The 18,004-nt window shown below is 38.6% G+C and overlaps 1 protein-coding gene across 1 annotated transcript in view; it reads left to right on the top strand.

Annotated features, from left to right (window-relative positions):
* RLF (RLF zinc finger) overlaps window positions 1–18,004 on the top strand; it is a 121,147-nt gene extending 103,143 nt beyond the window's left edge. The window contains exons 7-8 of the mRNA XM_036745207.1: window positions 9,446–9,587; window positions 12,782–18,004. Of these exons, the coding sequence (XP_036601102.1) occupies window positions 9,446–9,587; window positions 12,782–17,527 (4,888 nt within the window). The 3' untranslated portion in view covers window positions 17,528–18,004. The remainder of the gene's footprint in view (window positions 1–9,445; window positions 9,588–12,781) is intronic.

The following is an 18,004-nucleotide window of genomic DNA, read 5'->3' as shown; positions in this document are numbered from 1 at the left end:
TTTTAAATCTTGTTTCATTCCTTTAATATTAACCTTTATTATTTTATATTAACCTTTCGTAGAAAACATTTTAATCAAACTTATCTGACCTTTAACCTCTACCACCATTGAGTGATTCCTGCAGCACTGAAGAATTGGCAGATTTCCATAAGCTGCTTCTGGAACAGTTCTGGTGGAAGACAAGGAAGCAGCTAGACACTAAATGTTTTATTCCTTTTTCTTGATACTCCAAAAGAGGAATAGAGCTTGTAAAAAAAAGTCCCAGTTTGAGAGTATAAGTGAATCTTTATAATAGCAATCTGAGCAAGGAAATAGTTTTCAGTATTTGCAAAACCCTTTTGTGGCTTTCAGACAAAGACAAGGTGGGTAGCGTGTACAAGCCAGGATGGGACATATGAAAGATTATTCATTAAGCAGAAACTGAATCCCAAACCTGTTTGAAATAAGGTTTTAGGGTTATGTGACACTGGATAGACATTTAGATATCTAGTTTTTCTGTGAAACATTGAATTTCTTTCCTTGTGAAAATATCAGAGGCTTCAGTTCAGGGCGTGTCCTTTTATTGAACAGAAGGTTGGGGTTTATGTAATATTTAATGCATTGGTATTTTTAAACCTGAACGGTATACCTAGAAAACATTAACATTTTTGTTGTGTTTATTAGATCTTTACCTATTTATCTTAAGTGCTTACTGTTTCTTCTTTCCTCTCCTCCTCCAGTAATCAGTTTGGGAGGTTCTTTACTACAAACCATGTAAGCAAACCAGACTCAGTATTTTGTATTCATATTTTGCATGAAACCCAAAATGAAATTTCTTGGATTGAGCTTTGATCACCAGATTTGATTCTGGATGACTTCTGTTTGTGTTGATAATTCGTGGTTGACAAAGTCATTCTCAAAGGGCAGAGTTGAAGATATTGGGGGGGAAATATGTAGCTGGTATTAAAACAGTTTGAAAAAAGATACATGTAAGAAGTTTTGAGCACTAGCTCCTAGACTCATAAGTTAATCAAAGACAGTACATTTTTCAAAGAATTTTTCAAATACTCACATCCTCAACTTCTGTTCAAGTTTCTGTAGTGCGTAGATGCCCTGCCAAATAGGAATAGTAGAGAGTTTTACTTGGCTCAGTAACTTGTGTTTTAGGATTTGGGGGCCAGGTCCCTGATTTTATCTAAGATCATTCTTAAAACCATCTGTGACTGGCTCTTCTAGTTGGGAGAACTTCCTGCGTGGTACTTTAGTCTCAGCATATTCTCCACACAGTTCCAAGGAGTAGATTCCCTCTGAATCTTCCTGACTCGTTTGGTTTCCAGAGCCATTCTGTTAGGAACAACCTCTTTGAGCCTTCTATTTTAGATGTGAAATTTATTCCTTATGGTCATGAACCGTTAAATCAGTCAACAGATACAAATTTGCCTGTCCATAAATACCGTTGAGATGGAGACACTCCTAAGGGATATCCGTATCTCTACAAATTGGCTCTATTCTTTGCCTGCTCTGGCATAGTTTCCCAGCTCTGGCACAGGAGTATACTGGAACCAAAGAAAGCACAGAATCATGGTAAGAAGACAAAATGAGGAGAGGTCCTGAGGATTGCACATTTTTATGTGCAGTTGTAGCCATAGCCATGTTAGGGAATGGAGTGATAGCCTTACAGCCTTTGAAAGGATTCTTAGCGGTGCCCCAATAAACCTAAAATTCTGAATACATGTGATAGCCTCCTCTAGACCCCGTGGGGTATTCTGTACTGCAGGAATGCCTAGTATTCCTTTGCATACAGTTTAGTCAAACTGTATCCAATATACCTCCACTAGACCTTCCTTGAAAAAAAGACGTACATTTATTAGGTAAATCCTATCAAAATATACATGGATTGCTTTAGGGAAGTTTTATCTCAAAAACAAATGTGCAAGTTCATCAAAAATGGGAATTGACACAATCAGCCACTTTGTGTGAGAACTCAAATTTAAATAACTAATAGTAAATAGTAATAGTAAATCAAACAAAAAATCAATCTTTTTAACACCAGTATTATTCTGGTAGTGCATACAGCTATGAATTATGAAATACAGTCTCTGAACAATCAAAATTGTGAGTAACCCTAATTGAAATACCTGTGCAGGCTATAGCACATTATCAATGATGACTTCAATATATGAAGTAGGCAAAAGATTTATCCAGGAAAAGACTGATCACAGAGGGAGGTTGGCTAATCATGTAGCAAGAGCAACAGATAACAAATGGACAACCCAAGTGCTACAACTGAACCCACAAAATATTAAAAGACCTAGAGGAAAGATGGATCTTTTATAAAGGATTTATGAGATGACGTGGACAAAAGACAAATCAGATGTGAAGGTTTGGACAGATTTCGGTCTGTAGTATTGGAAGGGAAAATTCCTCAGTTTACTTTAGATCCATTGAAGCATTAAAATAACTCATACCATGGTCTGACAGAGAAGACATATGTTTGAAAAGGAAATGAGCAGAACTAAGGCTTAGGAAAAAGAGGAAATTAATATGCAGATTGAAAAATGGAGATAAAAGGACAGGTTGCAACTTGCAAGGAAAATTCACCTAAGAAAATAGGGCAAAGTGGTGCTAGTACCATTCCCAGTGTCTCCTTGAACTGTTTTCAAAAGGAGCACTGAAAATGCTAGTTAGAGAGAGTGTGCCAAGGAGTCTTGAGGAGAATCTAGTCCCCAACTCAGAAAGTAAGTATTCTCTGTCATTCTTTTCCTTCCCCCATTCCCAAGTCAACTTTGAAAGAGAACAAGAGAGCAAGTGCTTTGGAAGCCCCACCTGAGCCAAACACATCTTCTGCACTTTTGTTTTACATTCTCCCTATTGTAATGTGTATGAATGTTGGCACCCTTTCTTTCCCATGACAGCAGTGGGTAAACCGTTCTTTGTTTTCACATCTGTCTGTTCCTATCTAGTTATTTGGCTCTGCAAACATTTCTGTATCTCTTGTCAGTTTTAAAGCCTATTTATTCACAGTTCTCTTTCACTTGGTTGCTTTGTAAATTGCAGGCCTCCCTACTTAGTTTATTGTCTACATTTACAGGATTAAGTTATTAATCATTCAAGGTCTCATAATGTGTAGTTAGGGAGAAGGATATCTGTGGTGGGTGCCAGGACATTGCATAATTTTTTCATCCTGGATAAAGAATATGCATATACAGTTGTTAACATTTTGTTTTTCTTCTTTGTAAAATGAGGAGGTTTGATTTTTAACCTCACTCCCCATTCATAACTCTAGGATTCTGCAAAAGTTTAGCCTAAATGTCTTTTGCCCAAAGATGTGGTCATACACTTCTTAGAAGTGAAAAACAATAGGATCTTTGGAGAAGTCCTATTACCTTTCTGACATCACTTCTCTAGTCCTTCCTGATGCTTCTAGATAGCTACATGGGACCCATTTAGTAATCAGCCCCACCTTGGGTCATGATTCTGACTTCAATATGTCTTCTCTGGTTACTTCCTTAAACAGCATTCAGTTGGCTCATTTTATGGCCAGTGAGCTTTGTTACCACATGATCACATTTTTTAAACTACCATTCCTTACATTATCAGATAATCAGAAATGTTTACCCTGTTAACATTATCACATTTGTTAAGTTCCTGTGTGGCATTTATCATGTCATTTCTTATCACCTTGCTTTTGGTTATGCATGTGACCCCTGGGGAAATCCCTCCCTGTCACTCCCAGAGATATATTAGAAGGGAAAATTTGTTCTAAATTTCCCGATTTGCAAGTAACATTACAAATAAATGGTTATTAGGTCACAGCACTATTTGTGCTGGGGGTTGAGCCTACCTTATGAGCCTTTTTTTTCATTGTTTCTGTTGGAAAATGAGTTCTGCATGCCTAATAATCAGTTTACAGATGAACTTTTGGAGCATAACTTGTTCACAAGTTTGGGATTACCTGTATTGGAAATTGATTTTGATCTTGACAAATTTCTAGACACACCTGAGAGAACTGATTTGTTAGGTGAGTGAATCAGGATTGGAAAAGATCTTAACTGTTTGTAACATGTTATGCATCTCTACCTCACTTAAATCCAGTTCATGCACAGATCAAGACATCACCCTTGTGAGGTCATTGGTCTTTGTGAATGAAAAACCAACAACAGCAATGTTGAATTTCTTAAGATGAAATGTAATAGGGATACATGTAAAGCCTTGCATTTATGTTTTTAAAAAAAAATCATCTGCACAAGTATACAGATTGGAGGAGATGTGAGTAGTAATTGTTGTTCAGTCATGTGCAACTCTTTGTGACCCCATTTTCTTGGCAAAGGTACTACACTGGTATGTCATTTCCTTCTCCAGCTCATTTTACAGTTGAGGAAACTGAGGCAACCAGGGTTAAGTGACTTGCCCAGGGTCACACAGCTAGTAAGTGTCTGAGGTCAAATTTGAACTCAGGTCTTCCTGACTCCAGACACAGCATCACCTAGTCGCCTTTAGCAAGCAGGTCAATTGAGAGACCTGTGCATTCATTCCACTCAACTGCAAAGCCCAGTCTGAGTCAGTGATGTGATGTGGCAGCCAAGAAAGACAATGTAACATTAGGTTATTAAACAGAAGTCTTGTGTCTTTTGAGGCAATAAGAAACAACAGTATCTCTGACTCATATGCCCCCTTTTTCACGTCTATACATCTTTGAGGATGGTCTGTGCAAGAAGCAAGGGCATCCGTAGTGAAAATGTGAGAAGAAAATAGGTCTTTCCTAAAAGATTTTCTTCAGCAGACCACATTTTCCTAGTCATACAATGTGAATAAAAGACAAAGAGAATATACAGTTCCTCTGTGGTTGTTGATTCCAAAAAGCCTTTGCCTTGGTATATGCTTTTAGAGTAAAACACATGTGAGAAAACAATATGCTATAGTGGATTGAGCACTGACCTTAGTAAGAGGCAAGAACATTTGGACTTAGCACCTAGAAAGTGCTCCCAGACAACTCTGTGGAGATTCTTTGTTTAAGTTCTAGAGTAGGTGCTAATCTATACTTCTCAATCCGCATCCCAGTCCTACTCTTCAATAGACCAAAAAAAGCACAGCATTAAAGGTGCTTCTCTGACAGGAGTTTTTCCAAGCATCTTTTAAGACCAGGTTTTTGATAGTTTTAAGGGATAGTTTAGAGGGACCTCTAAATACTAACATAAAGTGATGCTTCGACATATGTTTGCCAAGCTTTTCACTAGTGTTAATGAGGATGTCCTATGTCACAATTAAAATCTGTGATAAAGAGAAACTGAGGCAACAAAGTTCCAAACATTCCATTTATTAGCAAGACTAGCAATTGCCAGTAAGTAAGCTGCAAGACTCCTTAGTAACCAAGGGCCCCGTGGAGAGTTTGCAGAGCTTTGTTAAGAGTCAAAATTACAAAATCTTGAGTAACGTGGATGTTATTGACTCCTCGTTGTTCAGCACAGAGGGTGCTGAACATAAGTTCATAGCCATAAGTTGTATCAGTTTGCCTCAAGGTGGATTAACAACACATCCTGGAGCGTCTTAAAAAAGGACAACAATAAGGAAATGATTGTTGGAAATGGGTTAGAAACAGAATGGGGAACTGGAAAAGTGTACATTCTTTGAGTAGTAAACATTCTTTTTCTTTTTTAAAATTTAGTGTTTTATTTTTCCCCAGTTACATGTAAAAACAATATTTAACATTTGTTTTTAAAACTTCGAGTTCCAAATTCTGTCCCTTCCTCTTTCCCCACCCCCCTTACACCCATTGAGAAGGCAGGCAATTTGATACATGTGTAGTCATGCAAAACATATCCTTAACAGTCATGTTGGTAAACGCTTTTTTTCACTGATTAGCTAGGCATTACAAAACCTTATTGATAAATAGGATATTAACAACATCAATATCTTGAGTTTAGCATCACGTGGAAAGTGTGTGATTTTTTCCATGAGTCCAAATGAGGAATTAGAGCTTTAACTCACACAGAATAGGGATAGTCTTACAAAATAAGGGACTTTTAAGCTCATAGGAGCAGGGAAGTTTAACAAATTACTAATACGAGATAGTTTAATTAAGTTTAATAATTCATAGCCTGTTGTTGTTCAGTTGTTTTCAATCATATCTGGCTCTTTATGACCTCATTTGGAGTTTTCTTTGCAAAGATACTGGAGTGATTTGCCATTTCCTTCTCCAGCTCACTTTATAGATGAGGAAACTGAGTCAAATGGGGTTAAATGACTAGCCCAGGGTCACCCACCTGGTAAGTGTCTGAGACCAGATTTGAACTCGGGAAGATGAGTCTTCCAACTCCAGGCCTGGCACTCTATCCACTGTACCACCCAGCTGCCCAGTAATGAGCTGTAAGCAGAATTAAGTAAGATTGATTGGGCCAGATTGCTTTTCGAAGTGTTTGGTACTTTCATTGGTCCTAGTTGTTGCTTACCATAAACGCTGCACATTGCCAACTCGGACATCATTTAAGACATAGAATATTGCAAAAGGAGGTGCGCCAGTAATGTAGCAAGAGTGACTGGTAACAGATGGACAACCCAAGATATTTCATGGCATTCACAAAGTATTAAAGGAACTAGAGGAAGACCTCCAGTGTATGGATGGATCCTCAAAGAAGAGTTTGTAGTTTGGCACAGGCAGGAATTGTGCATGATGAGCAGATGTGGATGAGGTGCAGCCTTTACCTGTTTACATCAGGGAGATCGTAGATCTTACAGTTAGAAACTGAAACTTAGAGTGCTCAGAACAAGAGAGAGGATCAGCTTGCTGCCCTCTACCTTAATGTAAGATTTATTTTTGTACTTTAGAAGAGATTCTTAAAAATTGCATTGGGCCCCATGCAGGGCAATAAAATGACTAAAGATCACCAGCCCATGCCATATGCAGACTGTTTGATGAGACTCAGAGTATTTAGCTTGAAGAACATCAGTTGGGTAGGGGAGAGGGGAGGAGAGGTAGAGAACGCCATCGCTGTCTCCTCAGATTGGAAGGGCTAGCATGTGAAAAGGGAATTCACCTTACTTTTACTTGGCGATGGGCTAAAAGTACGGGGAGACAAATTTTGATTTAATATAAGAAAACTTCCTTAACAGACTTCTCTGAACATTGGACAGAAAATGCTTTATGAGTTTCTTGTCACTAGAGTTGTTCATGCGTGTAATAGTAGCATGATCGCTTTATCATTGGGGATGATGGCGCTCCGCAATCCTTCCCAGTCTCCAGAAGAGGGGCATTCTCAGATGCAGGACACTGTAATCACTTTCCAAGCAGAATAAGATAGAACTCCCCCTCTAGTTTGCAAGTTGCCATTGGCTGAGTGAGTAGGAATGGTTCTCGGGTAAGTCATTTCTGCAGGCATGGATCCTATACTTTGTCCCACTTCCCCATAACCCCTGAGGTTTGGGACTCTTGAATGATAGGGCCCTTCTTCCTCTGGGTTAATTAGAAGTGAACAGATTCATTCCTCAAGACAGTAGCCCTACACAGCTTTCCTTTTCATTAATAGGCCCCTATACTTGGCATAAGTGCACCCTAGAGGTCAGAGGCTCCAATTAACTTATAAACCTTCTCCATAACTATATCGCAAGTTGGCCCTCTTCTCATGGCAGAGATAACTATTCTTTCTTCCTTCTCTCTGTTTGCTCATTTCTCTGCCCACACCTTATTACCCCTCCATCTATATTTTTTTTCTCTCTGTCCCTACGTGATTTTGTAAAACATCCCCTTATCTCTACTCATCAGGAACTCTCATTCATTATTTTTATTATTAATAATTCATTTAACTGTGCTATATTATAAGCTCTCTACTTTATTTCTCTTTTACATAAGCAGGTTGTCTGTTCTCTGAAAGGATTATCATAGGGAAAGATTAGAACTTAATGTAGAAGGGATTGAGACACCCTGTGGACTGGGTCCTACAAATATTTGCCTGTAAACAATCTTATGTACTCCTTGGTCTGGTATTTTTATTCTTCGTTATAATCCTGGGTAAAATTAACTTTATATAATATATATACATACTCTTACTTCTCAGTGTCCTGTAACTTGTTAGGATTAAATATAGTTTGAGATTTCATCCATTTGGCAAGAGGATTGAACTAGATGAATTTAAAGGCCATCCATAGCCCTTCTGATTCTAGGATTCCCTCGTTCTTGAACAGTAGGTCCTGTATGTTCAGTTAAGCTGTAAAGCATCCAGTTATATGAAGTATTTATAAGAGAATGCAAAGACCTAACACCTTCTTTACAATTTTGCATAGATGTGCAGTGTGTGATCTTTAGAAGCAGGGATTGTCTCACATTTCTCTTTGTAGTTCCAGAACTTGACATAATGCTTAGCACAGAGTAAACAATAAATGCTTTTAAATTCTACATTAAGCTAGTTATTGAATTTGAGAATATTCATAAGACTAAGACAATTGTTTCTTAAATGAATATCCACATTTCTTTTGAGCCAGTCATGTTAATTATAATGTGCTTCCTCATGAACCAATAGAATGTTTTCATTCATAGTCACATTTCTATCCCTAGTTGTTATGTCATGTTAAGCTGCTGGAGGAGGAGAAAAGGGTCAGGTGACTAAGAGAAGGGACACTTTCCTAGGAGATCTGCAGCATAAATTCAGTGGGAATAGCAGTAGATGAATTTTATATTAAGATTGAAGAATGTGGGGAGTAAATAGTAGGAGTGGGACAGGGAAAATAGAATATGAATATAACATTATTATTTGGGTTGCCGAATCAGTCAACAAATATTCATTAATCATCTACCATGTGCCATGTACTGTGTTTGCAGTAAATAATTTCGCTAAGGTAATGTTTGAAAATCTTTTTCAGGAAGCCAGGAAAGGGAAATGAGATGATCACTATAAGAAATAAGCGTGATTCTAAAAACATGATTCACTACCTTTTTAGTGAATTAATTCCCCAAACTGAATGTGTAATACACTTTTAGGATTGAAATACTTTTCAATGAGTCAGGTAATAGATTTCACCTTAGTCTGAGGATTAGTTCAGCAGCTCTACAATATAGGCCAATACAGATTCATAGAATTAGAAGGAGCTTAACTTGGAAATCAAGCAGCCCAAAGTACACTCAGAATATTTGTCAAATATATGCTTGTGATTAGAATTCTAAAGGAAGTGAATCTGGAATATAGCCCCTACCCTTTAGGAAACCTAGTTTGTTGCAAAAGCAACATGTACCTTAATGGTCTGGGGAGACAGGGATTAGAGTTGCCTTTAGATTCAGAAGGGAGCAAAAAAAGGATAATAATTGAGACAAACTAATGGAGAGTTTACTGACATAATGAAGTCTTAGTAAAGGTAATGTTGCAGATTTTCCTTCCCATTTAGCCGATCTTGCTCACAGATTAATGTAACTAAAACTTCAAACACATCTCATTGTTTTTAAATGGTCTACCACCTATCTTTTCTTTTTTTTCCTTAGGGAGTTGACTCTTTTTTGGAGTAAGTTGCAAAGAAGAATTGATCCTTCTTTAGATATCTTTTTGGAGCGATGTCGACAGTTTGGTGTTATTGCTAAAACACAGCAACACCTCTTCTGCCTGATTAGAGTTGTACAAACAGAAGTAAGTACTTTAGGCTGCTCAGGAAAATGAATCTCAGAGAAATAAAATAACTTGCCCAAGATTGTGCAACTAATAAGCTAGGCATAAAAACACACATTATGAAGCATTGTTGAAGGGTAACACCCTTACCTTGTGGGTCCCATGTTCTCTTGAGCTGATATCATAGTTTGTGTTCAGAAGCCAGTTATCTAATAATGTGCAGTGACACTTCTCTTTGGACAGGTCCAGATTATACCTGAGGTCATCACCCTCCCAACTCTTAATACCTTAGTATTTCAGGGTTCTACATCATGAACCACCACCTTAATTTCATCTGAGGATTGTAATGTCAATTAAGTCCCTAATCAGAATTTTAGAATTTCATACCTGGTAGGGAATTTCTTCGAAAGGGGGAAAAAGTACCTACCATGTGCCAGGCATTGGGCTGAATGCTTTACAGTATCTTGTCTTATCCTCACAACCACCCCACCAATTAGATACTATTATTAGCCCTAGTTTATAGTTGAGGAAACTGATGTTTAAGAGGTTAGGTGACTTGCCCATCTAGCCAATTCAACCCTTTCATTATATAGATGGGGAAACTGAGGCCCTGAGATGAAAAAGGACTTGCCTAAAGTCATATCTAATGACTGAGGTAAGGTTCTAACCCAGGTATCCAGATATGTACAGCCTAATGTTTTCTGCTATTTTTTCCTTTGTAGTCTTCATTTCAGTAACCATTCCTATCATTATTCTTTGAAAGAAATATTTTCCTTCCTCCTTTACCAGCAAGGAGAATAATCTTAAAGCTGGCAATGATTCTAAAGGAGTTGAACCTTTGGCTAGATAAAGACATTGTAAGAGCATTGAGTCTCTTTACATGAGAGCAAGTCTCCAGTCCCAGAAAAATTACTTTCCAGGATAATAATAACTGACATTTAAGGAACCATTTAAGGTTTTCAAAGCACTTTACATATATTCTTTTATTTGACCCTGTGAGGTAAATGCTTTAAGTATTTAATATCCCCATTTTATCAGTGAGGAAATTGAGGCTTAAAGAAGTAATGCCTAAAGGAGTTCTGAATGAATCTACTGGCATGATTGTAGAACTTCTTTCTACAATAATGAGAGTTGGGCTAAAAATAGTCAAAGAAGATAAAATGTGTAAGGTACAGTAGAGTATAATGATAAACTCTTTCATATGGTCAAAGACTGGGTGGGGTTAAATGAATCACCCTAAAAAGTTTGAAATGATATAATGGATGTTAGAAACAACCAGTAAGGAGGTTGTAGTCGCTGAATGAAGACATAATTACCTATTCTTGTTCCTGGAACAGAGGTGGAGAATCAGGAAGGTGGTATAGTATAAGGAACACTGGATTTGGAGTCAGAGGACCTGAGTTTGAATCCTGCCCGACTGCTACTTACTACTACTACTACCACTACTACTACTACCTGTGTGACCTTGGGCAAGTCACATAACCTCTCTGGACCTCAGTTTCCTCCTCTGTAAAGTGAGGGGGTTGGACTAGATGATCTCCAGTGTCCCTTCCAGCTGTCTGTGATTCTAAGAAAGATCATCAGATGGGTAATACATCATATAACTTTTTATGTAATATATCTGTGCCAGGTCACTTAATTAAGTAGTGCCTCAATTTCCTTCATCACCAAGTGGGCATACAGGCACAGATGTGTGAATTATACAAAAGTGCATACTCCCTAAAGTGCTCCCAACACGTTCATGTTCTGAATACTAATAGTTTGAATAAAAATGAAAACAGATTTTTTTTTTAATAAACACACGATATTGGTCACTGTACATGACCTTAAATTGGCTTGGTAGATGACTTTCCAGCTTTCATTCCTGCTCGTACAGTTGCTCCTGCCTAGAAGATCATACCCTCCCCTTTACGCTTCCCTGTTTATCTAAGCTACATCTTTCTGGGTCCAGTTTGTCTCATCACTTATTTGACACCCAAACTACAACTACTTCAATCTTCTGTTGACCACGACACTGATAAGTAGCAGTGAACATTTATGTATATTTGTACCACATTATAAGTTTGAGGTTAGAGATTTAAGTTTTCTACTACTTTGTATCTCCCACAGGAGGTGCTTAGGAAATCTTGATTGTGGCGATTTTTCTTCCTATTCATGTTTATATGAGGTCAAGTGAGAACCAGCATGAATATACAACAAGAGGGATGCAGGCTAAAGACTAGGACCATCTGCCTACTAAGATTGAGAGACTGGAACATCTTTCCAAAGCAAGTTGTGTAGTTGTCTTAGGAAATATTTCAAGCATTTATCTCTTAGGTTTAGTTATTATTGTTTGTCCTTCATTTTCAAAGAAGACCAGTGACATCACAGGATGGTGTTTTGTGCATGAATTAGATTTAAGTGGGGCAGAATTGCACAAAGTTACCAGCCTCACTCTCTTTTCCTGAGTCATCAATGTCCAGTGGCAAGATGGAAGTCAGGATGACTGGCAGTGGCCCAGGATGCAGTGAATGACCTTGGCATCTTCAATGTCTAGCCAATATCCAAGCACTCCACAGCTTTTGCTTCAACTGCCTTCATAGCTGATGGAACAAATTGCCCTCATCTGCCCATTCCACCAGGGAAAGGCTTCACATGGTTGAGGTAGATAGCCACCTAATTCACCAACAAGTTGTGGCCCATTGGTTATGCCTGTACCTGGGTTAGCCCGTCTGCCCAGATGACTTTACTGGGGTATGTGACCACTGAACATCCTATAGCTTCTTAGAGCCACAGGTGAGAGTTGAGGGCCAAGTGGACACCAAAGGTGCTAGTAAGCTTGTGCCCAAAACAGATACAGATGAGTTTTCAAAAGTAATAAAGATTTTTGAGCAAGAAAAGTGAAGAGGCTGTCCCTAAGGTCTTTAATTTCACAGGTGCAAAAATCTTGTTTAACTGAGATTCCAGTGAAATAAAGCTAGATTTAAAAAAGGAAGAGAAAATCTAGTATAAAGTTTTGGAATGTTTGGGAATCATAACTATACTGCAGATTTTTACACAGAGGTAAATAACTCTGTTTTTAATCATTTGCTCAGATCATTGGAAGGGCCAATACCCAGGGCCAGAAAATGGTACAGGGCTGGAGAACTGGTGAGGATGTTTTTATATAATTTTCTTCTCTGTTTCAGGACAAAAATCAAATTAACACTTTTTTTCCTCCTCTCTTCTTCGGTTAGGCAGAAGATGCTGGAGTGGCAGTGTCCATTTTATTATGTGTGAGAGCTCTTCAGATCCGATCAAGTGAAGATGATGAAATGAAAACATCAGTGTGTAAGACAATTGGTTGTCTTTTACCAGAAGACCTTGAAGTTAGAAGAGCCTGTCAGCTTACTGAATTCTTATTGGAGCCCAGCTGGGCTGGATTTAATATGTTAGAAGAACTATACCTGCAACCAGATCAAAAGTTTGATGAGGAAAATGCTCCAGTTCCCAACTCTCTCCGATGTGAGCTTTTGTTAGCTTTAAAAGCCCATTGGCCTTTTGATCCTGAATTTTGGGATTGGAAAACCTTAAAACGACATTGTCACCAACTTCTAGGCCAAGAAGCTTCTGATTCTGATGATGACCTCAGTGGCTATGAGATGTCAATTAATGAGACAGATGTTTTGGAGTCATTTCTCAGTGACTATGAAGAGAATAAAGATGATAAACATTCCAAAAGAAGAGATTCAGCAGATCAGCAGAAGGAGAAAAGAGACAAAAAGCCGATTGGTTCTTCTGAAAGGTACCAGAGGTGGCTTCAATATAAATTTTTCTGTGTGCTCTGCAAGAGAGAATGTATAGAAGCGAGGATACTACATCATTCTAAGATGCATATGGAAGATGGAATTTATACTTGCCCTGTCTGCATAAAAAAATTCAAGAAAAAAGAATTTTTTGTACCTCATGTGATGGAACATGTGAAAATGCCACCAAGCAGAAGAGACAGACCCAGAAAGAAATTATTGATGAAGAGAGAACGTTCTCAAAAGGGTAATGGCCCAAGTCCTGCAACATCAGATCAAAATCAGGCATCCAATGAACAGGGAGATTCTCATGAGTATGTTACATTCAGCAAATTAGAGGATTGCCACCTGCAAGATAGAGATTTATACCCTTGTCCTGGGACAGACTGCTCCCGAGTATTTAAGCAATTTAAGTACCTAAGTGTGCACCTCAAAGCCGAACATCAAAACAATGATGAAAATGCAAAGCATTACTTGGACATGAAGAACCGGAGAGAAAAATGTTCTTATTGTCGGCGACATTTCATGACAGCCTTTCATCTGCGAGAGCATGAACGAGTTCACTGTGGGCCTCAGCCTTACATGTGTGTCTCTATAGACTGCTATGCGACATTTGGGTCAGTGAATGAGCTACTTAATCACAAACAAAAACATGAGGATCTTCGATACAAATGTGAATTAAATGGCTGCAGTATTGTTTTCAGTGACCTAGGACAGCTTTATCACCATGAAGCACAGCACTTCCGGGATGCATCATATACATGCAACTTTCTTGGTTGCAAAAAGTTCTATTATTCTAAAACTGAGTTTCAGAATCACCTTTCCATGCATAATAGTGACATTTCGAATGGAGATGTTAAGACAACAGTAAAGCTTGAACCTGCAGCAAATGAAAAGAACAGTTGTCAAGATCAGCCTCATCTACTTGACCCAACTGAGAAATCACATTTACCTGAGGATCTGCTTTTCTCTGTGGAGTCAACTAGTTCTCAGTTAGCTCCAGATATTGAGGAAACAGGTTCTGATAACTTAAAAGACAACAGTGACAGCAACTCTAGTGATCAGTTAAGTCACAGCTCATCTGCCTCAATGAATGAAGAACTGATTGATACACTGGACTCCCCTGAGACTATGCCTGATATTTTAATATCCTCTCATGATAAAGTCTTTGTCCCTTCCAATTTCAAAGACAAATGTTCCAATATGGCAATTTGTTTTGATGGGAAAAAGTTTACCTGTGGTTTTGAAGGCTGTGGTTCCACATACAAAAATGCTAGAGGTATGCAGAAGCATCTCAGAAAGGTTCATCCATACCATTTCAAGCATAAAAAAACATTGGGAATAAAGGATAAGGAGATCTTTCAATTTTTGGACAGTGAACACAATCAAACAAATGAGAACTTTAGTGCTGAGCCTAAGCCAGGTTCAGACACAAACAGTGACTCCCCAGATGAAGGTCTAGATCACAATATTCACACTAAATGTAAAAGTGATCTTCAAAGTTGTCACCATTCTTCAGGAGCTGCCATTTGTGCTTCCCGAGTGCCGTGTACTGAGGATGCCATGTTGGAGCTTCTGTTACGCTTGAAACACTTAAGCTTGAAAAACTCAATAACATCCTTCTCAGGGTCACTGCCAGTGTATCCATCCAATGGTGCTAAGTCCCTTCAGTCAGTCTCATCAAGCCCTATCTCAGACCTTCACTTTCAGAATCAAGAAGAAAATTTATCAAGTCAATATCTTGCACAGTTGGCAGCCAAGCCATTTTTCTGTGAACTTCAAGGCTGCAAATATGAATTTGTGACCAGAGAGGCTTTATTGATGCATTATGTCAAAAAACATAATTATTCCAGAGACAAGGTTCTACAGTTATCTATGTTTCAGCATCGATACTCCCCTTTCCAGTGTCATATTTGCCAAAGGTCATTTACCAGAAAAACCCACCTTAGAATTCATTATAAAAATAAGCATCAGATTAGTAATGAAAAAGTCACTCATAAATTATTTGATAATGGAAAATGTGATCATGTAAGCCCATGCACAGGGGATCACTTGAAAGGTAATGTCATGGGTAGTTGCTCTGCTTCTACTTTTTGTGGCAATACAGAGCTTGGAGATGATCAGACTAACAACTCTGAGAAGCAGATCCGACATCCTAAAAAGGAAGAGTGTAGTTCAGAAACTGATTTGGAATCTTCTTGTGAAGAAATCGATAGTAATGTGACAGGAAAATCATCCATCATTTCATCACCAATAGATAGCCACAGGGAAGAACTAGAAGCCAGAGAGGGAAGAGGGAGTAGAAGAACTGTTGCCAAAGGAAATCTGTGCTATATTTTGAACAAGTACCACAAACCATTCCACTGTATTCATAAAAGTTGCAATTCTTCATTCACAAATCTAAAGGGCTTGATTCGCCACTATCGAACAGTGCATCAGTACAACAGAGAGCAGTTGTGTTTAGAAAAAGACAAAGCACGAACAAAAAGGGAACTGGTCAAATGTAAAAAGATATTTGCTTGCAAATATAAAGAGTGTAACAAGCGCTTCATATGCTCCAAAGCACTGGCTAAACACTGTAGTGATTCCCATAACTTAGACCCTGTCGAAGATCAGAAAGCCCTTTCTGAAACTGACTCTGCTGCCAGATTTTCCTGTAGCCAACCACAGTGCCCAGCTGTCTTCTACACTCTTAACAAGTTGAAGCACCATTTGATGGAACAGCACGGTATTGAAGGAGAGATGAACTCAGACTTTGAAATTCATTGTGACCTTAATGGCTGTGATCGAATCTTCACACATCGAAGTAACTACTCTCAACACGTGTATTACCGACACAAGGATTATTATGATGATCTCTTTGGAAATCCAAAAGTAGAAAATGAGAGTGTACTGAGAAGTGACGGTGAGAAAGGTTTTGGAACCACCCGGGCTCAAAGTGAAACAAGTCAGAATAATAAGAAGGCATTGAATGCTAAAACTAGAAAATGTGGCAGCCTCATTAAAGAGAAAAAGCTTCCAATTATTTTTAAAACAAAAGAGGAAGCCCTGAATATGTGTGCAGAGCAGTCTGAACACACTCAATATCCTTGCATGATTCAAGGCTGTGCATCTGTTGTCAAATTGGAAAGTAGTATATTAAGACATTACAAACGTACCCACCAGATGAGCAGTGCTTATTTAGAGCAGCAGATGGAAATCCTAGTAGTTTGTGTTAAGTATGGTACCAAAATTAAAGAAGAGCCAGCCTCTGAGATAGAGCCTTGTGTAAAGAAGGAAGAAACCGGAAACTGTGAACCAGGAAGCACAGTGCGTACCCATCCCCCAGGTGAAAATGAAGCATCTCTCCAGAAAAGCACCAGTTCCCCTCATCCAGAAAATAAGGGAAATGGGAGTCAGGAAGGGTGTATAGAAAGCAATTCGGTATTTAATACAGATACCTTCTTGTATAGAGAAACTTCAAAATGTAACCATAGTTCAGAAACCACTAGTTTGGAAGAGTGTCATGTCACTGAGCCGCCTCCCTGTAAAATTGAAAAATCTGCACCTAAGAACACTGATGGAACTGAGAGCAGGCCCTATTTAACAAATTTCCAGTTGCCTTTACAAAGAAAAAGGATACCAGAAGCTGGGCACGGTAGCTCTAGACTGGAAAGTAATGTGGTAAAAACTCCAATTCACATCCCAAAAGATACATTTCGGAAACATTCACAGGCCAGATCATTTGATTTGAAGACTTATAAACCCATGGGGTTTGAATCTTCATTTTTAAAATTCATTCAGGAAAGTAAGGAAAAAGAGGATGATTTTGATGATTGGGAGCCAGCAGAGCACTTACCGGTAAATGATGTCCCACAACCCAATGATGACTTAGCAGGGAATGTGACTGTGGATGGCTTAGTGAATGAAAGCAGCCCTAAAGTTGATATACCTCTTCCTTCCAGTGATTCTGCAATTCATGACAACCTGACCACAATCCAGCCTATCATTGTAGCAGAGTCATCAACTGTCCCTTCCCTCGAAAATCTGAGGGTCATATTAGATAAGGCACTAACAGACTGTGGAGAGCTTGCCTTAAAACAGCTTCATTATCTGCGGCCGGTGGTCGTCCTGGAAAGATCTAAATTTTCCACATCTCTTTTAGACTTGTTTCCAACAAAAAAAACAGATGAGCTTTGTGTAGTAGGGAGTTCCTAAGTAGCAATTTTGTTTTAGAGAACAGACTGGCTCCAGTACTGCAGCATGGGGACAATTGCCAACTCGAACAAAGGCTGAGCAGCAGCCACACCATTGTTTAGGGTAGGGTAGGCTGTGCATTTTCATGAATGTATAATATCTTTGTCAACAGTATTGGCAGCGTTCATTAGCTCCCCAGTTGATTTGTTTATTGGTTGGGTTTTTTTTGTTTTGTTTTATTAAGAAAATGGAACTGTGCTCTGTTTGGTGCTAATTAATACATCAAATATACTGGGGCTTCCTTTTTCAAATTAAGTGTGCATGATTGTATATGGAACAGATACCGAGGCCCTAGGGTGGGAGGGCTGGGGGGAGGGAGGCAGGCAGAGTTCTTACTTGACTTGAATGTGCACCTGAGGGTGCTTTGTGTAATATATTGTACACTACAGCATCTTATATTTTTTGAGTTGAGTTTCAATAAATTACAATTTTTCACCC

The sequence above is a fragment of the Trichosurus vulpecula genome, chromosome 2, assembly GCF_011100635.1.
Source record: "Trichosurus vulpecula isolate mTriVul1 chromosome 2, mTriVul1.pri, whole genome shotgun sequence".
Lineage (NCBI taxonomy): Eukaryota > Metazoa > Chordata > Mammalia > Diprotodontia > Phalangeridae > Trichosurus > Trichosurus vulpecula.
This window is presented reverse-complemented; position numbering and strand designations above follow the sequence as displayed.